This window comes from Pseudoliparis swirei, chromosome 21, assembly GCF_029220125.1.
Source record: "Pseudoliparis swirei isolate HS2019 ecotype Mariana Trench chromosome 21, NWPU_hadal_v1, whole genome shotgun sequence".
In the NCBI taxonomy this organism is placed as follows: domain Eukaryota; kingdom Metazoa; phylum Chordata; class Actinopteri; order Perciformes; family Liparidae; genus Pseudoliparis; species Pseudoliparis swirei.
In genome coordinates, this window is record NC_079408.1 from 17430288 (window position 1) to 17456163 (window position 25876).

Genomic DNA, 25876 nt, shown 5'->3' on the forward strand with positions numbered 1-25876 from the left:
TAAAAATTAAAAGTGTACCTTTAAAAAATAATAGGTTTTCACGACTAAACAATAATATTGTAAGACTACATAATGAAAACAGACCTGGGTCCAAGGACTTTTTTTCTCAATATTACATAATTTCTTAACTTCACTTTTTAAAAAGAAACTTGCATTCGATACATACCTGTATTATACATGAAACAGAACCATCTCAGCTATCTCTACAATGAAGCACCATCGTCTTGAGGCACACTGTAAAGAGCCAACTGGGCCCCAAAGCTAGAAAGTTGAAGTCCGATTTATTCAACTCTTCAAATCTCTTGTGAAAACATACATTTACTCATGTGGACGAAGGGTTTGGTGCTGGAAATTGGTTTACCAAAGCCTTTAGGTTCACAAAAGTTGTGTAATATATGAATAAAATTTGTAATGAATATCTAAAACCACATTTTGTGATATCGTATTTTGAGTAAAAGTATTTTCTATCACTCTTTTACCAAATGTGAGAGAAACTGAGAAACTACACCCTGGAGATGCTGCTATATGCTGCTGGGGGACGTCTTAGGATACACTGAGCACCTCTCTCCTCTTCTCTCTCTCCTTATGGATGATCACACATTACTAACTCGGCTTCCTCTCCGGAGGCCATGTGACTCCCCGTCTCATCGGGTCCATTGGACCTGCTGGGTCTGAAGCCTCCTGCCACGGCCCTGCTGGTGGAAATATGAAGCAAATATGGATGTTTAGCCGATTCCCTCAGAGGTATCACAACTAACTAGTACACGCCAACTAGTGAAATTAATTTGATTAAGTGGCATTGTGCCACCCAGAGTTGAGTTTAAAACATCAAAAGTAGAAGAAATTGTTTTACTTTAGTGGCAAAATAATGAAAAAGATGACCTTTGAGAAAATGTTTAAACAGAAAATAAAAGACTGGTAATAGATAAATAAATGTATATAGAACTACTGGCAACAATACTTCAGTGTCTAAAACACACTCCTGCTCCGTCACTGACGTAAAACCATTTCACTTTGATCACGCAAAATAATTACAGAAATATGAAACAAGCACTTACTGCTGACTTTTCTGTTGTGAGCTCCTCATTTAAATATGGGTGGGAGAAAACTCACTCGACTTCTCAAGCATTTTGAAACAACCATTCACCTCTGGTCATAAAAAATTGTCAATTTTGCAGCCCTTGAACATCCTTTCTGGGTCAAACGTGCTGCTTGCAGAATGAACACAGTGCAGCGGCCCGAGGCCAGACATCAAAGCATTAGAGGAGGAGAGCGTGACGCCTGCGCACGGAGACACGATTCATAGACAGGAAATGTTTTTATTAGAAACATTCTGGTGGCAAAAACATGTACAAATTCCATCCACCAAAAAGTGACCATGTCGAAACACTGATCATGTGTCACTGGGCTTCCAACCAACCTCGATCACAGAGCCCATCGAAATGCAGAAACAGCCTGAGACTTCAAATTCACAGAAGCCCCTTTCCCCTCACCTGCTTTACTTCCTAGTTCCTAGTTCCTAGTTCTCTCAGCAACTGCAGTGACTCGGCGTCTGTGGCCATCACTGGCTGCAGCTCACTGTCCTCACTTAGGGTGTGGCTTCCCCCGAGGATGGCAAGGGCGGTACGGGTGAGGCCTGAAGTTTGTTCCCCGAGGATGGTGAGGGGGGCATGGATGAGGCCTGAAGTTTACTCCCCGAGGAAGGTGAGGGGGGTACGGATGAGGCCTAAAGTTTACTCCCCGAGGAGGGTGATGGGGGTACGGGTGAGGCATGAAGTGTATCCCCCGAGGAAGATGAGGAGGGTATGGATGAGGCATGAAGTGTATCCCCCGAGGAAGGTGAGGAGGGTATGGATGAGGCATGAAGTGTGTCCCCCTCCTCCACCTTGTCCAAGGACCATCAGCTTGGAAAGGAGGATGGAATCTGGAACCTTGACCTGGAAGGAAAAGACAACTAGAAGTGGTTTTCTATTGGACCATCTGCTGAGCCAAGGTTGTGGGCATCATAGACATTTTCTTATTAATTGTACAAGAATCCCAAAACTAGAAAGGTGCACACATAGAAAAAGAGATGCATCTGGAGGACTATGGCATTCTATACGAGGAAATAATATACTATGACATAATATAGTGATCAGGACTAGAGAACAAGTAGAACAACCCCAGGTTTCTCTTTAGCACTGTAGCTGACAGAGAGTCACAGCTCTGTGGAGCCGAGTATTCCTATAGACCTCAGTGGTAATGACTTTATGATCTTCTTTAATGAAAAGATTTTAACTATTAGAGGCAAGGTTAATAATTTCTTGCCCTCAACCAGTGATCTGTCCTCAAGTGGAATGGCCTTGGAAACCGCTGTATGCCCTGGTGTTATCTGGATGGCTTTTCTCCATCAACCGAGACCAACTGTCTTCAATGGTTTCTACTTTCAGTTTACTTGTATAGCCTATTTTCACAAATTACAAATTTGTCTCAGAGTGCTTTACAATCTCTACATAAAGACATCCCTGTCCCAGAACCTAACACGTCTACCTGTCTCCTGGACCCCGTCTACCTGTCTCCTGGACTATCCCGATGAGGCTGCTTAGAGACGCTTTGCCTTTAATTGGCAGCTCTCTATTAGATATTATCAATGTGTCTTTGCCAACAGGCCATGTACCACATTCCTTTAAAAGTAGCTGTAATTAAACATCTCATGAAGAAGCCCACTAATTACAAATGACCTCTTAATGGCAGCAGATAAAGGACTCCTCTCTGTCCTGGTCTTGTTAGACCTTAGTGCTGCATTCGACACCATTGACCATGACATCCTGTTACAGAGACTGGAGCAGTCGATTGGCATTTCAGGCACGGCACTAATTTGGTTTAAATCCTATTTATCAGATCGATCTCAGTTTGTATTTGTAAACGATGACACCTCGATAACCACCAACGTTAGTCACGGAGTTCCACAAGGTTCTGTGCTTGGACCAATTTTATTTACCTTATACATGCTTCCTTTGGGCAATATTATCAGGAAACACTCCATAAACTTTCATTGTTATGCAGAAGATACTCAACTATATCTATCGATAAAACCAGAGGAGAGCAACCAACTCGGTAAAATTCAAACATGTCTTAAAGACGTAAAAACATGGATGACCTGCAACTTCTTGATGTTAAACTCAGACAAAACCGAAGTAATTTTACTCGGCCCTGAGCACCTCAGAGATCAATTATCTGGTGATGTGGATTCTGTAGACGGCATTGCCCTGGCATCCAACACCACTGTAAAGAATCTCGGCGTTATCTTTGATTGGGACTTGTCCTTTAACTCCCACGTAAAGCAAATCTCAAGGACTGCATTCTTTCATCTATGTAATATTTCAAAAATCAGGCACATCTTGTCTCAAAAAGATGCAGAAAAATTGGTTCACGCGTTCGTTACTTCGAGACTGGATTACTGCAACTCCTTATTATCAGGCTGCTCTAATAAATCTCTTAGGTCCCTCCAGTTGATCCAGAATGCTGCAGCTCGTATTCTCACTAAAACTAAAAAAAGAGATCCCATCACTCCTGCACTAGCTGCTCTGCACTGGCTCCCAGTACAATCAAGAATCACTTTTAAAATTCTTCTCTTAACCTACAAAGCCTTGATTGGTGATGCACCATAATATCTTAGGAGCTTGTAGTACCATATTGCCCCACTAGAGAGCTGCGCTCACTAAATGCGGGGCGACTTGAGTCCTAAAAAGTAGGATCGGACCCAGAGCCTTCAGTTATCAAGCTCCTCTTTTATGGAACCAGCTTCCACATTCAGTCAGGGAGGCAGACACTCCTCTTCGATAGTGCTTATAGTTAGGGCTGAATCAGGTTGACCTCCGGCATTCACTGGGGCATTTTGCAGCCGAGTGTGAAGCGGCGGGGACCTCCAAATCTGAGGCCATTGTGCTCTGCCGGAAACCGGTGGATTGCTCCTCCAGGTGGGGACAGAGTGCCTGACCCAAGCGAAGGAGTTCAAGTATCTCGGGGTCTTGTTCCCGAGTGAGGAGAAGATGGAGAGAGATCGACAGGCGGATCGGTGCGGCTGCAGCAGTAAAACATGCGCTGCACCGGACCGTCTTGGTGAACAGGAGCTGAGCCGAAAGGAGAAACTCAAGTTACTGGTCGGTCTACATTCCAACCCTCACCTATGGTCACAAACTCTGGGTCTTGACCAAAAGAACGAGGTTGCAGATATAAGGGGACACAATGAGTTTCCTCCATAGGGGCTCAGCCTTAGAGATAGGGTAAGGAGACGAGTTTCCTCTGTAAAGGGGCTTGGGCTCAGAGACAGGGTAAGGAGCTCGGACATCAGGAGGGAGCTGAGGTGGTTCGGGCATCTAACCACCAGATCCTTATTTCCTCCCTTCAGGACGTGGGTATTTCAGGCAGTGCACTCTTCCTTTTCTCATCCTACCTCAACGAACGCACTAATCAGGTAACTTGGAGTTGATCTGTGTCTTTACCTTGCCCTCTCACTACCTCTAGGCTCTGTCCTGGGTCCCCTCCTCTTCTCTCTGTGTACAGCAATTCTCTCGGCTGCATTATTCGCTTGCATGGCTTTTCCTACCATAGCTATGCTGATGACACCCAACTGGTCCGGGTAACGGCGCCAATCTCTGCCTGTCTGACTGGCATCTGGCAACGGTTTAGGGTTGGGTTAGCAAACAGTTGGGCAAACCCAACGAGCTCCTCATGGAGGAACGAGCTCCTTAGTGGTGGAACGAGCTCCTCATGGTGGAACGAGCTCCTCATGGAGGAACGAGCTCCTCATGGAGGAACGAGGTCCTCATGGAGGAACGAGCTCCTCATGGTGGAACGAGCTCCTCATGGAGGAACGAGCTCCTCATGGTGGAACGAGCTCCTCATGGTGGAACGATCTCCTCATGGAGGAACGAGCTCCTCATGGAGGAACGAGCTCCTCATGGAGGAACGAGCTCCTCATGGTGGAACGAGCTCCTCATGGTGGAACGAGCTCCTCGGTGGAGGAACGAGCTCCTCGGTGGAGGAACGAGCTCCTCATGGAGGAACGATCTCCTCATGGTGGAACGAGCTCCTCATGGTGGAACGAGCTCCTCATGGAGGAACGAGCTCCTTAGTGGTGGAACGAGCTCCTCATGGAGGAACGATCTCCTCATGGAGGAACGATCTCCTCATGGAGGAACGAGCTCCTCATGGTGGAACGAGCTCCTCATGGAGGAACGAGCTCCTCATGGTGGAACGAGCTCCTCATGGTGGAACGAGCTCCTCATGGAGGAACGAGCTCCTTAGTGGTGGAACGAGCTCCTCATGGAGGAACGAGCTCCTCATGGAGGAACGATCTCCTCATGGAGGAACGAGCTCCTCATGGTGGAACGAGCTCCTTAGTGGTGGAACGAGCTCCTCATGGAGGAACGAGCTCCTCATGGTGGAACGAGCTCCTCATGGAGGAACGATCTCCTCATGGAGGAACGAGCTCCTCATGGAGGAACGATCTCCTCATGGAGGAACGAGCTCCTCATGGTGGAACAATCTCCTCATGGAGGAACGAGCTCCTCATGGTGGAACGAGCTCCTCATGGAGGAACGAGCTCCTCATGGAGGAACGAGCTCCTCATGGAGGAACGATCTCCTCATGGAGGAACGAGCTCCTTAGTGGTGGAACGAGCTCCTCATGGAGGAACGAGCTCCTCATGGAGGAACGAGCTCCTTAGTGGTGGAACGATCTCCTCATGGAGGAACGAGCTCCTTAGTGGTGGAACGAGCTCCTCATGGTGGAACGAGCTCCTCATGGAGGAACGAGCTCCTCGGTGGAGGAACGATCTCCTCATGGTGGAACGAGCTCCTCAGTGGTGGAACGAGCTCCTCATGGAGGAACGAGCTCCTTAGTGGTGGAACGAGCTCCTCATGGTGGAACGAGCTCCTCATGGAGGAACGATCTCCTCATGGAGGAACGAGCTCCTCATGGAGGAACGAGCTCCTCATGGTGGAACGAGCTCCTCATGGAGGAACGAGCTCCTCATGGTGGAACGAGCTCCTCATGGAGGAACGAGCTCCTTAGTGGTGGAACGAGCTCCTCATGGTGGAACGAGCTCCTCATGGAGGAACGAGGTCCTCATGGAGGAACGAGCTCCTCATGGTGGAACGAGCTCCTCATGGAGGAACGAGCTCCTCATGGTGGAACGAGCTCCTCATGGTGGAACGATCTCCTCATGGAGGAACGAGCTCCTCATGGAGGAACGAGCTCCTCATGGAGGAACGAGCTCCTCATGGTGGAACGAGCTCCTCATGGTGGAACGAGCTCCTCGGTGGAGGAACGAGCTCCTCGGTGGAGGAACGAGCTCCTCATGGAGGAACGATCTCCTCATGGTGGAACGAGCTCCTCATGGAGGAACGAGCTCCTTAGTGGTGGAACGAGCTCCTCATGGAGGAACGATCTCCTCATGGAGGAACGATCTCCTCATGGAGGAACGAGCTCCTCATGGAGGAACGAGCTCCTCATGGTGGAACGAGCTCCTCATGGAGGAACGAGCTCCTCATGGTGGAACGAGCTCCTCATGGAGGAACGAGCTCCTTAGTGGTGGAACGAGCTCCTCATGGAGGAACGAGCTCCTCATGGAGGAACGATCTCCTCATGGAGGAACGAGCTCCTTAGTGGTGGAACGAGCTCCTTAGTGGTGGAACGAGCTCCTCATGGAGGAACGAGCTCCTCATGGTGGAACGAGCTCCTCATGGAGGAACGATCTCCTCATGGAGGAACGAGCTCCTCATGGAGGAACGAGCTCCTCATGGTGGAACGATCTCCTCATGGAGGAACGATCTCCTCATGGAGGAACGAGCTCCTCATGGTGGAACGAGCTCCTCATGGAGGAACGAGCTCCTCATGGAGGAACGAGCTCCTCATGGAGGAACGATCTCCTCATGGAGGAACGAGCTCCTCATGGTGGAACGAGCTCCTCATGGAGGAACGAGCTCCTCATGGAGGAACGAGCTCCTTAGTGGTGGAACGAGCTCCTCATGGAGGAACGAGCTCCTTAGTGGTGGGCAGGCTCCTCATGGTGGAACGAGCTCCTCATGGAGGAACGAGCTCTCATGGAGGAACGATCTCCTCATGGTGGAACGAGCTCCTCAGTGGTGGAACGAGCTCCTCATGGAGGAACGAGCTCCTTAGTGGTGGAACGAGCTCCTCATGGTGGAACGAGCTCCTCATGGAGGAACGATCTCCTCATGGAGGAACGAGCTCCTCATGGAGGAACGAGCTCCTCATGGTGGAACGAGCTCCTCATGGTGGAACGAGCTCCTCATGGAGGAACGAGCTCCTTAGTGGTGGAACGAGCTCCTCATGGAGGAACAAGCTCCTCATGGAGGAACGAGCTCCTCATGGTGGAACGAGCTCCTCATGGTGGAACGAGCTCCTCATGGAGGAACGAGCTCCTCATGGTGGAACGATCTCCTCATGGAGGAACGAGCTCCTCATGGTGGAACGAGCTCCTCATGGTGGAACGAGCTCCTCATGGTGGAACGAGCTCCTCATGGTGGAAGGAGCTCCTCATGGTGGAACGAGCTCCTCATGGAGGAACAAGCTCCTCATGGTGGAACGAGCTCCTCATGGAGGAACGAGCTCCTCATGGTGGAACGAGCTCCTCATGGTGGAACGAGCTCCTCATGGAGGAACGAGCTCCTTAGTGGTGGAACGAGCTCCTTAGTGGTGGAACGAGCTCCTCATGGAGGAACGAGCTCCTCATGGTGGAACGAGCTCCTCATGGAGGAACGATCTCCTCATGGAGGAACGAGCTCCTCATGGAGGAACGAGCTCCTCATGGAGGAACGATCTCCTCATGGAGGAACGAGCTCCTCATGGTGGAACGATCTCCTCATGGAGGAACGAGCTCCTCATGGAGGAACGAGCTCCTCATGGTGGAACGAGCTCCTCATGGAGGAACGAGCTCCTCATGGAGGAACGATCTCCTCATGGAGGAACGAGCTCCTTAGTGGTGGAACGAGCTCCTCATGGAGGAACGAGCTCCTCATGGAGGAACGAGCTCCTTAGTGGTGGAACGATCTCCTCATGGAGGAACGAGCTCCTTAGTGGTGGAACGAGCTCCTCATGGTGGAACGAGCTCCTCATGGAGGAACGATCTCCTCATGGAGGAACGAGCTACTCATGGAGGAACGAGCTCCTCATGGAGGAACGAGCTCCTTAGTGGTGGAACGAGCTCCTCATGGAGGAACGAGCTCCTCATGGAGGAACGAGCTCCTTAGTGGTGGAATGAGCTCCTCATGGAGGAACGAGCTCCTCATGGTGGAACGAGCTCCTCATGGAGGAACGAGCTCCTTAGTGGTGGAACGAGCTCCTCATGGAGGAACAAGCTCCTCATGGTGGAACGAGCTCCTCATGGAGGAAGAAGCTCCTCACTGACATCAGAACAGCAGAAAGTCTCTACATCTTCCGCCGGAAACTAAAAATATGTTTTTTCCAACTATACCTTAAATAAAAACAGATTAGCACTTCAGTGGCACTTAAATGGCTCTTTCTTATGGTACTTTTGTAGTTCGACTTTCTTGATGTTACTTTCTGGATTCTTGTTGTTCCGAGTTTGTACTCTTGGTTGAATGCACTTAATGTAAGTCACTTTGGATAAAAGCGTCTGCTAAATGACACGTAATGTAATTCGGATGCCTCCTGGACGCCTCGCTTTAGAGGTTTTCCAGGCACGTCCAACTGGGAGGAGACCCCAAGGAAGACCCAGGACACTCTGGAGGGATTACATCTCCCGGCTGGCCTGTGAACGCCTCGGCATCCCCCAGAATGAGCTGGAAAGTGTTGCGGGTGAGAGGGAAGTCTGGGTCATCCTGCTGGGTCAGCTGCCCCCAAAACCCGACCCCGGATTAAAATGGATGGATGAATTGAATTAGACAAATAACATACAGACGTCATGTGACCAGAATGAACAGGATCTGTCAGCAACAGAGGTAGAGAAGTCACAGCAGAGCCATATCGCCACAGAGTGCTGCCCACACTCACCGGCCAGTCTCCAGTTCCCATTAGCAGGAACACGTCGACCTGGAGGACGACGAGGCTGCGCAGGGAGGTGAGGACGAGCATCCGGCTGCCTGCCGAGTACAGCTGGAACATACAGAAGTACAGGAGAACAATGTTAGGCTCAGTCTTAATAATCACCTGGTTGTCATCAGAAAAGACTTCAACAATGACTCAATAATAAGCTTTATGTTTGACTTGTTTACGTCAGAGAGGGATGAGCTCAATTAAAGTGAAATCATTCTAAATCGTGAACTTTGAACGTGGATTACTTTTTGAATCCGTTTGAACTAAAGAATGAGCTAGATCTTGTAAAGTGTGAACTTGCAAAACACTGGGAACAAATATATAATTCTGCCATTTCACGCTGAATTAGAAAAAGTGAAAGTTTCTCAGCTCCATTAATTTCTAACCATGGAGCTGCCTGCCGCCTCCTGCAGTCCACCAGTATCATTTGGTAGAAGCTCCGTGGAAGTTTAAGAGTAAAGTCACTTTTCTTCAGTGACTGTCCAACATTTACCAGAAGAACTATGACCGCAATACCTGACGTCCCACGAGGAGGAGGCCCTCAGGGAAGACGAAGCACTTCCCAAATGTTTTCAACCCTGTGTCTCAACCAGGAAGTAAAGACGATACAAGTCGAAGGGTTAGAGCCCTTTCCCCCGTTAACGGCTGGTAGGCGAGCGGTTTCCTATCAAATCTCCAAATGAGAGATTCCATATTTGTGCTTTTAATCTGAGCTCTGGTCACTGAAGATTTACTTCTGTTCACAAATCAGGCTTTAGCATTTAGCCGTTAGCCAAATGAAACCACAAAACCCTGATTTACTGCCTGTAAATGACATTTAAAGATGTTTTTCCTCAACTTTTATTTGGATTATCAAGTAATTAATATTTTATTTAGAAATCAAGTTTCCTGGGGGGGAAAGTAAAAATTTGAGATGATGATTTTTTCACCACTGACACACCCCACCAACACAACCAACGCTCATTTAGTTCCCTGTAACGCAGCTTGAGGAGCGAACATAAGGAAACAACAAACACAACATATAACAGGAAGGCAGCACAGCAGATGATGAATGTGCATGAGTAAATGATAACATGCAACACACACACAGACTGGACGCGAGCGAGGAAGTCAAAACAACAACATAGAAACAGGAAGCAGAGCAGCAGATGCAATGTGGTTGTGGTAGAAATACATAACACTACAACACAGACTCCTGGACAGATGCTGCAATAAAACATTAACATAAATCACCCAACTATAACAGTGTTACACCGTTGCTAGTCTTTGCACTATTGTTGTTAGTTCATTTCATTCTGATTGATTCTATTTGTATATTTTGATGTTTCATGTTGTTTATTATTACTTTACTTTATAAATGCTGCTGGAGTGAAAAAAGCAGCAGTGGAATGACAAAAGAGTAATATGAAAATAAACTAAACGGATGATAAAATTCAAACGGCAGCTGATAAATCAGAGCGGGACCCGTCCACTGGTCTCTCTGGCTGATTGAGGGCTCATTATTATCTATTGTGGGCTGTCCAGCAGGCGAAGGCTCTGAATGAGGGCTGGATTCTGTTCTGATGCAATCAGTGGGCCGACGGGTCTGATTGAAGTACAGCGATAACACACATCAAATGCTTGGAGGGGAAACAGCAGACTCGGGGCTTGTGGGACTTTTATAGGTACCAGAAGTGCTTTCCACGCAGGGCGTGTTGATAAAAAATGCCTTGCGCTTCAAAAATATATCGAATTCCCATTTCACAAATGTTTAGAGATAATGAAAACGTGTCGCCGTGGTTCAGCTTCATTGAGCGGCAGCGTAACAAGTCTGTATTGGTGGAAGCCATCTGGAGGATTTGATGTCTCCAGATATATAAAACCAATCAGCGGTTTATTAGCGTCAACCACGAGAGGCACTGAAGCTCCACCTCCTACATGGGAGCCAACACGCCTTCAGCCTCCAGCCAGAAGACGCTCCACCACCCGGGAGAGAGCTTTGGTGAACTTTGACGCACTAATTTGTAGTCATTGTAACCGATTGGCTACGAGCGCTTTTGCTCTTTGAATAACAATCTTCTAAATAACTTGAGTACCAATTCTGAGAACCAGCCAGTGCAGGCTATCGGGACTAGTCCCTGACACACAGCTGGCGCTCCCTCAATCCCCAAGCAGACACAAGCCTCATCAAGACCTTTCATTTGGTCTTCAAGAGAACAAACAACAACTCTGGAGCTCCATCAGCAGTCAGGATTCCAGTCACCTGTCGAGTGAATTCTAAGTGAATCTTGAAATGTTGCAAGAGAAAGTGTTTCCATCTCCTGGTTTGGGAGAGAATACACTTTGTAAAGCGTAGTTTGGGCCTGTGGCCAACAGGTGGCTGTGATCGGCCAGACAACAGAGCAGAAGATGTAGAGCTCTTCTGAAATGGGGTCATCCAGGTCAGAGGTTCTCTGCACCAGAGGTTCTCTACCCCAAGTCAGAGGTTCTATGCCCCAAGCCAGAGGTTCTCTACTCCAAGCCAGAGGTTCTATGCCCCAAGTCAGAGGTTCTCTACTCCAAGCCAGAGGTTCTCTACCCCAGGTCAGAGGTTCTCTACTCCACCCAGTTCTACCAGTAACCAGGCCAGTTACAGGTTGGCCAATCACAGCGTCTCTTCAGAACGCTGCTGCAGGTTCTGCTCCATCAGGACCCGAACCACCCATAACAGCACAAGCCTCCACTCCGGGCACTGTGCACATGTATTCTAAAAGATGATAGGTGGCATAACGCAGCCACACACACACACACACAGAGAGAGAATTCCTGCTACCGACTACGCCACTGCTCTGTTGAGACTCCGCCCACTCCTCTCTACCGCCATCTGCCTGATGGATCGTGGAGGTCTCCATCGTGGAATATGCCTAGTATGAACTATTCATACACTCTGTCATATTCATTTAATGTATTTAAACTCTAAATCTGTCCTTCTGTACACATTACATCTATTGTTCTGTCCATCCTGGAGAGGGATCCTCCTCTGTTGCTCTCCTCCAGGTTTCTTCCCTTTTTTTCCCCCTGAAGGGTTATTTGGGAGTTTTTCCTGGTCCGATGTGAGGTTTTGGGGCAGGGATGTCTATGTGTACAGATTGTGAAATTGGGCTATACAAATAAACTGAATTGAAATTGAATGAATCATTGTAGAAGCGGCGTCGTCAGTCGGGTGAAACAGGAAGCTGAACACTAAAAACAAACCCGGCTCCCACGAGCTCAGACGGCCTTCAGGAGTGAACGTGTCGCGTGTGACAGGCATGAAACACTCTATTATGCAGGTATCCAACAGCAGAGCACTGACCTCCCGCTGCAGGAGGGGGTGGGGCTTGGAGCTCCACCCCCCAGGCGTCGGCAGCATGCCGCAGCAGCAGGCTACTGATGTGCCGATGGGCCAGCGCGTCCCAGTGGATGCCGTCCGCCCTCCGGTGCTGCAGGCTGAAGCGGAAGTGGAAGTGCAGGTCGAGGACGTCGAAGCCGTACTCCTCCGCCAGCCGGCCGCCGTAGAAGTTGGCCTCGATGACGTCGTAGCGCAGCGTGGGAGCCAGGTGGCTCAGCTGTGGTGATTCAAGGACACACAGGGGATTCAACCTCCAGAGGCTCAGGGACGCCTGTATACGTGCTGCTCTAAACTCTGGGGCCGGGAGTAAACCATGAAATGATATTGTTCATCGTCTCTGCATAAGATGTCTATCAATGACTCAACGGGAGGTTTGGTGCTTCTTTGGGAATCTCATGATGAAAACCTCCTCATGCCATGTGCGTGTTTGTGTCCATTTTATGTGTGATCCAGTTCATGGGTGTGAGGGGTGTCAATTAAGGTAATATAGGATGTATTTCAATCCACAAATATGGTAAATGTACACAAATATTCATAGAAAAATGTGTATATATATATATATATATATTAGGGCTGTCAATCGATTTAAAAAAATTCACTTCTTAATCGCACATTTTAAAGTTTTTTTTTTTTTTTTTTTTAAGACAAAACTTCACACAGAGCTGTGTTTTCAAAGAGGCTCCTACCTATAAAGTGCCATGGAGGTATTTAATATCGTGTATGATAAATTGTTTCTTCAGTGAAACATCCAGATTAGTAAAAAAAAAGGTGCATTTGAGACCCCATTGGTCCTGTCATCTTTAACATTGAACAACAGCAGAACAAGTGGCCTTGGTAATTACCTATGTCAGTTAGTTTAAAATAACTGACATTCAAATATGTCATGTTAACACTTTGGAGGCTGGGGGCATGTTCTCCATTCTACAAAAAAATGTAAATTCACCTTTTAAAGGTGTTTGCATGTGACACATACCCATGTGTTCTACATCAAACATTCCAGAACAATCTCAGCTCTCTATATAATGAGGCACAGTTGTCCTCGCGCCGTGTTCTCTGGTTCTCTGACTGACAGATTGCTAATGAGCCTCACCTGTGAGGTGGGTCTGTCCTTTGTGATTTACTGAGTGATCATTGGTTGTTTTTTTCGCTAAATGTTGACAGACAAACGGATTCACAAATCACGGTGAAGGGTTCGTGTGACGAGTTCTTTCCGCGTCACCCGACACGTCGCCCCTCTGTGTCTCTGTGGATCGGAGGAGCAGACGGGAGGAAGGAGGCAGAGGAGGAAACCCGACTGATTCATCCAGGAGTTTAAACTTATTTCTGCTCCGTATTTTCGCGGAGAAATAATTGTTTTTAAAACAGAAACAGTGTCAAACTGCACTGCCGCGGTTTGACACTCAGGAGTGCAAAAACTTCAAGAACACCGGAGGTAAACAAAGTTGCGTTAAAATATTCTAGTGCGTTAATCGCGGCCAAATTAATCGCATAGATTAACGCATTAATGCTGACAGCCCTAAAATATATATACACACACACACACGCATACAAAAATCCATCATAAAAAGTAGAGGGTAGAAGGAAATATTTCCTTCTACTCTTTTTTAAGATGGCTGCGACTTACCTCAGGCACCAGGAAGCCACCTTTGATCTTCTTGCCCACCGGCATGGTCAGAGCCCACAAGATGAGGCAGTGGTCATGCATGATGGATTTAATCTGGCCAAAGAACTTGTGCAGGTTCTCTTTGTACTGGCCCAGACACTCCAGGCCGTACCTGGAGGAAACAGAGAAGACAACATGAAAACGAAGCCGTCATTCCTGGTGTGTCATCATCTCTATGCATGTTCCCCTCTGATGACGCAACACTCTGCAGCTCATTCTGGGGGATCCCGAGGCGTTCACAGCCCAGCCGGGAGATGTAATCCCTCCAGGTGTCCTGGGTCTTCCCCAGGGTCTCCTCCCATTGGACGTGCCTGGAAAGGGAGGCGTCCAGGAGGCATCCGAATCAGATGCCCGAACCACTTCAGCTGACTCCAAGCTTCCTCCTGATGTCCGAGCTCCTTACCCTATCTCTCAGGCTGAGTCCTACAGAGGAAACTCATCTCCTTACCCTGTCTCTAAGGCTGAGCCTGGCCCCCTACGGAGGAAACTCATTTTGGCTGCTTGTATTCGCGACCTTGTTCTTTCGGTCACTACCCAAAGTTGGTGATAATCGGTGAGGGTTGGAACGTAGACCGACCAGTAACTTGAGTTTCTCCTTTCGGCTCAGCTCCTCTTCACCAGACAGTGCAGCGCCTGTTTTACTGCTGCAGCCGCTCCGATCCGCCTGTCGATCTCTCCATCTTACCTTCACTATTTTTTGGGAGTTTTTCCTGATCCGATGTGAGGTCAAAGGTCCCACAGCTGGACCCCCAGTGGGACGTACCAATACAATCAGATGTAGAAGCAGGTAGAACCACAGCATGCAGAACCACCGCAGGCAGAACCAGAGCATGCAGAACCAGAACAGATAGAACCACAGCATGCAGAACCAAATCAGGCAGAACCACAGCATGCAGAACCACAACATGCAGAACCACAGCAGCCAGAACCACAGCATGCAGAACCACATCAGGCAGAACCACAACATGCAGAACCACAACATGCAGAACCACAACATGCAGAACCACAGCAGCCAGAACCACAACATGCAGAACCACAGCAGCCAGAACCACAGCAGGCAGAACCACAGCATGCAGAACCACAGCATGCAGAATCACAGCATGCAGAACCACATCAGACAGAACCACAGCAGGCAGAACCACAGCAGGCAGAACCACATCAGACAGAACCACAGCATGCAGAACCACAACATGCAGAATCACAGCAGGCAGAACCACATCAGACAGAACCACATCAGGCAGAACCACATCAGACAGAACCACAGCAGGCAGAACCACAGCAGGCAGAACCACATCAGACAGAACCACAGCAGGCAGAACCACATCAGACAGAACCACAGCAGGCAGAACCACAGCAGGCAGAACCACAGCAGGCAGAAGGGGATCAGAGTCGAGAGGAGGGCATTCAAAGGAAGTTCATGCAACATCGTATTCATCCTTCCAGATGTTCTTGAAGCAGAGCCAGTGGTTTTGACCTCACAGGACTGAACACACGCATCTGGCTTCACATAATAAGTGCGTGACATGTTCAGGCTCAGAGACTCAGCCGTCCACTGGCTGGTTGCCTCAAACATTATTTCATTACACGATTTTAAAGTCAACACCGTCACATAATTACGACCAAGAGTATCGACCTCATGACCTATTGCCCCTCGGTCAGGGCCGACAACACATATGCAAGGAGCCACTTCATGAATGAACCTCTGGCAGAGTTGTCCTTAGTGTGGGCTTCATGAGACGACGGTCACCAGGCAACTGGGTCTGCTGTGTGCAGAATCACATCAAAGCCATCTTTATAATTGAAATGACTAATGTTTTGTAGTTTTATGGCAACCTGCTCGTTAAACCACAGGGCTGCATTAGTATGACGTCACACAGGGAGTCAGACTGCATCAACATAAATAAATATAAATAAGCCGGTCTTTTTGCCTCCAGCACTGCAGATGAGCAGCTTTCAGTGCTGATGAACTTGTTGGTCCTTCATCCAGCTCTTCATTTACTTTGAGGAAACAACCAGGTGGGACTCAAATAAGGAAGCAACACATGTGATGGCCAGATTCTCTGAATGAGCCGACCGCTCAAGACAGGGCCGGTCCTAACCCTTTAGTTGTTGCGCACACACACACACACTTTATTTTTTATTATTTTTAATAATTTATTACACACTCAAAGTTAGGATTAAATGAACTCCATAAACTGTGGAAAACACTCTTAAGCACCTGTAAGGACATTTAAGCAAATTATGACCCTCTATACCCTAACTATACCCTCTACAAACAAAAGATACTGTACGTACCAATACAAAATTAAAACATTGAAGTTCTTACTAGTTATATCCCCATCTCAAATAATAGAAGATGAACAGTTGTTTTTGGCATTTCTATTCACCTTCAAAATTGACAGCATTAAAATGTGACTCGTTTGGACTTCCGAATGGCAAATTCGTTGATGGTATCATCAAATGATATTTTACTTGAGACGTCTTGGTTGATGCTCATCAGCCCATTGAGGCGCTCCTGACTCATGGTTGACCTCAGGTAGGTATTACGTAATTTTAATTTAGAGAAGCTTCTTTCAGCAGAAGCTACTGTCACAGGTAGTGTGACAGCAATTCTTAGGGCCACCCACATATTTGGAAAAACTTCTTCAAGTGTCTTCTCCTTCAAGTAATTCATAATTTCCATTGTCGTCATGCCTTTGTTACACCCTACTGGTTTCCAAGCCTACTGGTTTCCCTACGCATGCGCGTTGTGTTCTCTTGACGTCTGCAGCGGGGCTCTGTCTCGCTCACCAGATTCGTCACACATATTCACAAACATGTCGCTAGAGATCTTCAAGCCATCGTTCATATCCATTTCGGCGATGACGATTGTATAAGTGAGCAGTGCATCACAGCCACGTATGAAGAAATACATTTTAGAAAAAATAAAAAGATCGCACCGACCTGGTTTCGATCTCTTTCACGCAAAATGAAACCGCACTCAAGGACACGTGGTCTATGCGCTGCGCCACCAGATATTACTTCCAACCCAAGCAATTTAGAGTCCTCACGTAACTAACGTAACGTAACACAACTGCTCCAAATTAGGAAAATATCGACAATAACCATCAATTAAATCTAAAAATCAGGTTGACAAATAAACGTGTGGCTGAAGGGGCACCCTAGGATGATCATGATTAATAAACATGTTTTAATATGCTTGTTATTCTAACTATGATTTGGGAAGTAGGTCTAAGGGCGACACTCGAGGGCGCCCCCAACCCATTTGTCGCACTAGGCAGTCGCCTAGTTCGCCTATAGCAATCGCCGGCCCTGGCTCAAGGAGTTAAAGCTTTTGTAGATCAGTGTTTGTATGTAGTTATGTATGTGTGTTTCAAAGTTTCATATTCCTCCTATATTTAAATGTGCTTCAAGTTGCCGTGATCGTGGTTGTTTGTTCACCGTGTCTACAGGGACAGCATGTCAGTTACACAACCTCCCAGCTACTGCAGGTCATGTTCTGTACCCCCAACTTCTTGGGGGTGGCATTACTCTTCATTCCTGTCTGCACTTGCAAAATCAATAATAAAAAAAAAAGAAGAGTTAAACAAAGAATGAGACCCCAGAGCTGCAAACTGAGAACTACCCGAGAGTTATTCTTTTGTGTTTGCTACTTGTAAAACACATTTTAGTTTAAAAGAGCCTCTTAAATACAGAGACGTAGCCAACAATACACTGGTGGAAGCCCTGAGCAACACATTGGCCAGGGAGTTGTTGTTGCCCTCCCCAAAACATGTTGGTGATTCATGAGGAAAAGAGACGAGTTTGCAACATTTTCCACCAAACACAAGAATCCAGATCCAAACCGCTCACATCACCCACAGAGACCAGGGACCATCTTCACCTCCACATAGAACCACCTGACGGAGGTTTCATACTGGGTTTTTAATACAATAGAAAGCGCATGTGGACTGGTTACCTGGTGATGTCCCAGAGACAAGAGTTGATGACCAGGACATCGGGCTGGAGTCCTTGCCGGAGGTCCTCCAGGATGCTCTCCATGTACGGGGAGTAGACCCGCGTCAGGAAGTAGAAGCGCAGCAGGTGGTGGTCGGAGCGGTACTGTCGGACCTCTCTGTACTCGGTGCCGTTGGTCATGGGTCCGAACTGACCCCCTTCCACCAGGACGTCCTGTTCAAAGGACAACTCGCCCTGGACACACAGAGGGAGACGGTAAGGTCCGGAGACCAGGAACAGGAAGCCCGTGGTTCTTCTTCAGGAAACACACGTCTAGTAGGAGGAGCCAGAGCCTTCAGGTATCAAGCTCCTCCTCTTTTCTGGAACCAGCTCCACCTTCAGTCCTGGAGGCAGACACAGTCACCTGATGTAGACTGAAGAATTTCCTCTTGATGGTCTTATAGTGAGACCTGAAATGCTGCTATAGGCTGAGAGGCTGAGGGGGACGTTAGGATACACTGAGCTCCTCTCTCCTCTCTCCTTATGGACATTTAGGATACACTGAGCTCCTCTCTCCCTATGGACATTTAGGATACACTGAGCTCCTCTCTCCTTATGGACATTTAGGATACACTGAGCTCCTCTCTCCTCTCTCCTTATGGACATTTAGGATACACTGAGCTCCTCTCTCCTTATGGACATTTAGGATACACTGAGCTCCTCTCCTCTCTCCTTATGGACATTTAGGATACACTGAGCTCCTCTCTCCTCTCTCCTTATGGACATTTAGGATACACTGAGCTCCTCTCTCCTCTCTCCTTATGGACATTTAGGATACACTGAGCTCCTCTCTCCTCTCCTCTCTCCTTATGGACATTTAGGATACACTGAGCTCCTCTCTCCTCTCCTCTCTCCTTATGGACATTTAGGATACACTGAGCTCCTCTCTCCTCTCTCCTTATGGACATTTAGGATACACTGAGCTCCTCTCTCCTCTCCTCTCTCCTTATGGACGTTTAGGATACACTGAGCTCCTCTCTCTCCTCTCTTCCTCTGTCCTCCTCTCTCCTTATGGACATTTAGGATACACTGAGCTCTCTCCTCTCTCCACTCCCCTTATGGACGATTAGGATACACTGAGCTCCTCTCTTCTTATGGACGTTTAGGATACACTGAGCTCCTCTCTCCTCTCCTCTCTCCTTATGGACGCTTAAGATACACTGAGCACCTCTCTCCTCTCCTCTCTCCTTATGGACGCTTAGGATACACTGAGCTCCTCTCCTCTCCTCTCTCCTTATGGACGCTTAGGATACACTGAGCTCCTCTCTCCTCTCCTTATGGACGCTTAGGATACACTGAGCTCCTCTCTCCTCTCTCCTTATGGACGCTTAGGATACACTGAGCTCCTCTCTCCTCTCTCCTTATGGACGCTTAGGATACACTGAGCTCCTCTCTCCTCTCCTCTCCTTATGGACGCTTAGGATACACTGAGCTCCTCTCTCCTCTCCTCTCTCCTTATGGACGCTTAGGATACACTGAGCTCCTCTCTCTCTCCTCATGGACGCTTAGGATACACTGAGCTCCTCGCCTCTCTCCTTATGGACGTTTAGGATACACTGAGCTCCTCTCTCCTCTCCTCTCTCCTTATGGACATTTAGGATACACTGAGCTCCTCTCTCCTCTCCTCTCTCCTCTCCTTATGGACGCTTAGGATACACTGAGCTCCTCTCTCCTCTCTCTCCTTATGGACGCTTAGGATACACTGAGCTCCTCTCTCCTCTCCTCTCTCCTTATGGACGCTTAGGATACACTGAGCTCCTCTCTCCTCTCTCCTTATGGACGCTTAGGATACACTGAGCACCTCTCCTCTCTCCTTATGGACGTTTAGGATACACTGAGCTCCTCTCTCCTCTCTCTTTATGGACGTTTAGGATACACTGAGCTCCTCTCTCCTCTCCTCTCTCCTTATGGACGTCTAGGATACACTGAGCTCCTCTCTCCTCTCTCCTTATGGACGCTTAGGATACACTGAGCTCCTCTCTCCTCTCCTCTCTCCTTATGGACGCTTAGGATACACCGAGCACCTCTCTCCTCTCTCCTTATGGACATTTAGGATACACTGAGCTCCTCTCCTCTCTCCTTATGGACATTTAGGATACACTGAGCTCCTCTCTCCTCTCCTTATGGACGTTTAGGATACACTGAGCTCCTCTCTCCTCTCCTCTCTCCTTATGGACATTTAGGATACACTGAGCTCCTCTCTCCTCTCCTCTCTCCTTATGGACGTTTAGGATACACTGAGCTCCTCTCCTCTCCTCTCTCCTTATGGACGTTTAGGATACACTGAGCTCCTCTCCTCTCCTCTCTCCTTATGGACGTTTAGGATACACTGAGCACCTCTCCTCTCTCCTTATGGACGCTTAGGATACACTGAGCACCTCTCTCCTCTCCTCTCTCCTTATGGACGTTTAGGATACACTGAGCACCTCTCTCCTCTCCTCTCTCCTTATGGACATTTAGGATACACTGAGCACCTCTCTCCTCTCTCCTTATGGACGTTTAGGATACACTGATCACCTCTCTCCTCTCCTCTCTCCTTATCGACACTTAGGATACACTGAGCTCCTCTCTCCTCTCCTCTCTCCTTATGGACGTTTAGGATACACTGAGCACCTCTCTCCTCTCCTCTCTCCTTATGGACGCTTAGGATACACTGAGCTCCTCTCTCTCTCCTTATGGACGCTTAGGATACACTGAGCACCTCTCTCCTCTCTCTCCTTATGGACGTTTAGGATACACTGAGCACCTCTCTATTCTCCTTATGGACATTTAGGATACACTGAGCACCTCTCCTCTCTCCTTATGGACGTTTAGGATACACTGATCACCTCTCTCCTCTCCTCTCTCCTTATCGACGCTTAGGATACACTGAGCTCCTCTCTCCTCTCTCCTTATGGACGTTTAGGATACACTGAGCACCTCTCTCCTCTCTCCTTATGGACGCTTAAGATACACTGAGCTCCTCTCTCCTCTCTCCTTATGGACGCTTAGGATACACTGAGCTCCTCTCTCCTCTCCTTATGGACGCTTAGGATACACCGAGCACCTCTCTCCTCTCCTCTCTCCTTATGGACGTTTAGGATACACTGAGCTCCTCTCTCCTTATGGACGTTTAGGATACACTGAGCTCCTCTCTCCTTATGGACGTTTAGGATACACTGAGCTCCTCTCTCCTCTCCTCTCTCCTTATGGACGTTTAGGATACACTGAGCACCTCTCTCCTCTCCTCTCTCCTTATGGACATTTAGGATACACTGAGCACCTCTCTCCTCTCTCCTTATGGACGTTTAGGATACACTGAGCACCTCTCTCCTCTCCTCTCTCCTTATGGACGTTTAGGATACACCGAGCACCTCTCTCCTCTCTCCTTATGGACATTTAGGATACACCGAGCACCTCTCTCCTCTCCTCTCTCCTTATGGACGTTTAGGATACACCGAGCACCTCTCTCCTCTCTCCTTATGGACATTTAGGATACACTGAGCACCTCTCTCCTCTCCTCTCTCCTTATGGACGTTAGGATACACTGAGCACCTCTCTCCTCTCCTCTCTCCTTATGGATGCTTAGGATACACTGAGCTCCTCTCTCCTCTCCTCTCTCCTTATGGACGCTTAGGATACACTGAACACCTCTCTCCTCTCCTCTCTCCTTATGGACGCTTAGGATACACTGAGCACCTCTCTCCTCTCCTCTCTCCTTATGGACATTTAGGATACACTGATCACCTCTCCTCTCCTCTCTCCTTATGGACATTTAGGATACACTGATCACCTCTCCTCTCCTCTCTCCTTATGGACATTTAGGATACACTGATCACCTCTCTCCTCTCCTCTCTCCTTTTGGACATTTAGGATACACTGAGCACCTCTCTCCTCTCTCCTTATGGACGTTTAGGATACACTGAGCACCTCTCTCCTCTCCTCTCTCCTTATGGACATTTAGGATACACTGAGCACCTCTCTCCTCTCTCCTTATGGACGCTTAGGATACACTGAGCTCCTCTCTCCTCTCCTCTCTCCTTATGGACGTTTAGGATACACCGAGCACCTCTCTCCTCTCCTCTCTCCTTATGGACGTTTAGGATACACTGAGCACCTCTCCTCTTCTCTCTCTTCTTATGGATGAATGTTCATCTCTCCATCACACATTACTAACTCTGCTTCCTCCCCAGAGTCTTTGTGACTTCACGTCTCATTGGACCTGCTGGGTCTGGTGCCTCCTGTGAAAGGGTTTTCTATTTTTGGGAGTTTTTCATGATCCGATGTGAGGTCAAAGGTCAGGGATGTCTATGTGTACAGATTGTAAAGCCCTCTATGGGGAATTTACAATATTGGGCTATATAAAATAAAATGTGAGTGATAGAAAAGAGTCAGTGGTTGGTCTAAAGATAAACCCCAGTCTTAAAGGACCCATATTATGCCCATTTTTCCACAAGTTGATATGGTTCCTTGGGGTCTTAATGAAATGTTTGTAACATATTTTGGTCAAAATACCACAAGAATCATTTCAAACAGCACCCTTTTTACCCTGTCAAAAACACCTACCCACAGATGAACCTGTTTTGAGTGCCTGTTCCTTAAAATGCGAATGAGCCAGCTCCCCCCTCCCCCCTCCTCCACGAGATGCGCTCGCCTAGCTGCTGCCTGTTTACTGCAGATGAAGATAGCGTCGTGCAACCATCTCGTTGTGAACCAGAGACCCTGAACAAGAAGAGGCTCCCGAACAAGTTGGAGAAGTTAGGGCTCAACAGGACGTTTCTGAATGTCACTTCTACATGTCTGTTTGTTTGTCCATTGGCTAAGGTCTCAGTCTTGTGAGCGGTTTTGAGAGCATAGTGGTGCTAGAGATTAGAGTACGTGAATAGTTTGTGCATGTATGAGTATGTAGCAAATACAGTGTGTTTCTGTAAGTTACTGTTTGTGAAAGTGTTTGTGTCAATGCAAATAACGGGAACGCCATGAAGATATAAATGCTACATGACGAGTAAAGTTCCATCTGTAAACTAAAGTGTTATCTGACAACAGTAAGTGACCAAGCAGGGGCGGGGGTAACGGTTTTACCTCCATTAATTAGCGTTGTTTACTTATTAAATCGTTGTATTTGATGACTTATGACTTATTTGATGACTCATGTCTGTAATATGAACACACATTTCAAATAAACTTTACCTGCAAAGTTGTGGTGGGGGGCGGTCCAAGGCCATGTAGCCAGACTCCCTACATGGCCGTGCTTCAAAATCTACGTAGACGTTGGTGGTGATCCCTTTGGACGCACTCAAGCAGATCGTTTCTGATATAGAGGAACCACAACAAGCCGCGAGAGGGTTTTTTTCCCAGCGTTTTTGTGTTGGGAGACATGCCAGATACCCACATTAACGTATAGAAGCACTAAAAAAGTGGAATTTTCATAATATGTCCCCTTTAAGGATGACATCATGTTTCATGAATGAACCTACCATGACCACTGTGATTGGTTAGGTGACCAGGTCAGTCAATATGAATATTCAACTCTGAGCAAGACAAACATTTATTTAAAGGATATTTTATAAGACGTGTTGCGGATTTTATACATGAAACTGTATAATAACTTAATAATATAACTCAATAATATGTAATATCAGACACTATGACTGTTTTACATCTGATTGTAGAGTTATTCATTTGGTTGATGGGGTAATAAACTATTGAATAAAGCACCGTGAACCCAGTACGGCAGACGGCTCATGTTGTTGGCTCCTTCACATCGTCACCTTGTGTTCACGATGTCCTTCAGCCTTTGTTGTAAAAAGATATTAACAGCTGCTTTTATGAACTTTGGTAATAATTCAGGTCGAATAGGAGCTCATGGTCTGATGAGTTATATTGGCAGATGTCCGGAATTTCCATCTTTTAGCACTTCAGACTAACATATTTCAAAAGCTAAATGCTTTGTCATGGATAAAAAAAAAAAATTCCTTTATGAAGTTAAATTAAGAGCGGACACTTCTTTAGAGGGTATTTAAGGACTTTCCCTGAACTCCTCTACCTTTAGTCTCTAGATGTTGTGAAACACACAAGTTTTAGAACACCTCAATTCCTCTAAAGGAAAGACCTCCACTTTAAGGGTTGTTATTATGGCCGGTCTTCTTTGTTAAATGCCTTTTTCTTGCCATTATAAGACTTCCTGCAGTCCAGTCCTGGGTGTGGTGACGCTGTCTGTTCCAACACGGCTTCACACAGACAGTAATCAACTGAAGTGGAGACACCTGTAGGAAGTGTTTCACGGCTTCATTCACTTCCAGAACAGCTGCAAGTCGTTAACCCTTAATTACTGGTTCCCTGAAAAGGCCTTTTTGGAGAACTCTGAAATGGACATTATTTTTCAGTTTTTGGGAACCTAAACTTTTGTGTTTGACCTCTGGCAGTTTACCGATGACCTTTGCACCATTCCAGGTGATTCACTTTAACTGCTCACATAAAATGCCTTGAAAAAGGAAAGAAAAGATGTGTTGGTGCTTTTCATGAGACGCTTATGGAGAGATTTACTTTGGCTTTGAGTTGAGTCGCAGTCAGGTACTGATCCCTCTGAAGCAGCAGGACCAAGTCTTTGTACATGGAGCGCTGCACTGGAACCAAAAAGACAAACGCAACAGGCTTTACTTACAAAGAATTGAATTAATGATGAAGAGGAGGAGGAACTTGAAAGAGACGCGAGCAGCGGGGGTTTGAATGGGTGCAGTTAGCTTGGCAAGACGTGAAGCGCTCACACAAATCTGTGATAAATAATGAACGTGTGTTGAAGCCGAGCTGGCAACTTCTGCAGCGAATTTAAACACACACACACACACACACACACACACACACACACACACACACACACACACACACACACACACACACACACACACACACACACACACACACACACACACACACACACACACACACACACACACACACACACACACACACACACACACACACACACACACACACACACCGAGAGCGTGTTCCTTCAATTTGAGAGCATGACTTATTGATTTCGCTTGAGATTTTGCAAAGCTCTCTCGTCACACTGACGCAGCCCTGCTTGTAGTGTTCAGTGTTATTGATCATCAGTGGTATACTGTACCAACATGTACTGCCTTCAAGAACCACATACAAAGAGCAATATCATCAAACCTTAAGGGAGCAGAGGAGCCCTCTGAGGTTTAACCACCGCACTTCAGTGCGTTTACACTGTGAGGAGAATGAAAAGCTCAAGTGAAGTCAATTAGTCATGCTCTCAAATAGAAAGAACGCCCTCTTAAAAGACGTGGGGGAAGGCTCCACGCCATACACCTGGAGAGCCGGCTATGCAGGGCTCTTACACATTTTGACCAATGACTTTTCCATGACTTTAAACCAAATTTCCATGACCAAACTGAAATCTCGGTATAAACATGAACAATTTAGAACATTTTGCGTATTGAGAGCGTACGCCGGCTTATATTTTGAGCGTCTTTCTTCAAAAAACATATTATTTTAAACTCCGCGAAAATGAATATGTGATTCTAACACATTTCCATGACTTTTCCTAAACTTTTATGATTGACGTTTTTTCCATGACTTTTACAGGCCTGGAAATGACCATTTTAAAATTCCATGACTTTTCCAGGTTTTCCATGACCGTACGAACCCTGGCTATAGGCGTTTGCTTTTGAGATCAACTTTGTTGTTTACGTCTCACCTGAGCCGCCGAGAATCACCACGAACTTGTTGTGCAGAAGCAGCCCGGCTTCACTCTGCAGCACACCCGCCCTCATGTCTGCCTCATGGCTCATGGC

The 25876-nt window shown here is 47.3% G+C and overlaps 1 protein-coding gene across 4 annotated transcripts; it reads right to left on the reverse strand.

The window, feature by feature from the left end:
- LOC130211464 (PC-esterase domain-containing protein 1A-like) lies at positions 1-25876 on the reverse strand. 4 transcript variants are annotated; one of them, XM_056442181.1, is made up of 7 exons: positions 25780-25876; positions 24597-24676; positions 18034-18266; positions 14037-14187; positions 12377-12629; positions 9022-9123; positions 1-692 (listed from the first exon to the last, which is right to left on the reverse strand). In XM_056442181.1, exons 1-7 carry the CDS (start codon positions 25871-25873, stop codon positions 604-606), a joined length of 1002 nt encoding a protein of 333 aa, XP_056298156.1. In that variant the 5' UTR covers positions 25874-25876; the 3' UTR covers positions 1-603. The 4 variants fall into 4 exon arrangements, with proteins under 4 accessions (XP_056298156.1, XP_056298155.1, XP_056298154.1 ...); XM_056442180.1 differs by having other exon boundaries at positions 1-695; XM_056442179.1 differs by lacking the exon at positions 1-692 and adding an exon at positions 1304-1937 and having other exon boundaries at positions 18034-18245.

Bases quoted from the DNA above. Each gene is read 5' to 3' on its own strand.
- LOC130211464 (XM_056442178.1), bottom strand. From the start codon at position 25,873: ATGAGCCATGAGGCAGACATGAGGGCGGGTGTGCTGCAGAGTGAAGCC. The intron at 14,188-18,033 runs GTAACCAGTCCA...TGTTTCCTCCAG, and splicing joins TGTCTCTGGGACATCACCAG to GTACGGCCTGGAGTGTCTGG. The intron at 9,124-12,376 runs GTCAGTGCTCTG...TGTATGTTCCAG, and splicing joins ACCCCCTCCTGCAGCGGGAG to CTGTACTCGGCAGGCAGCCG.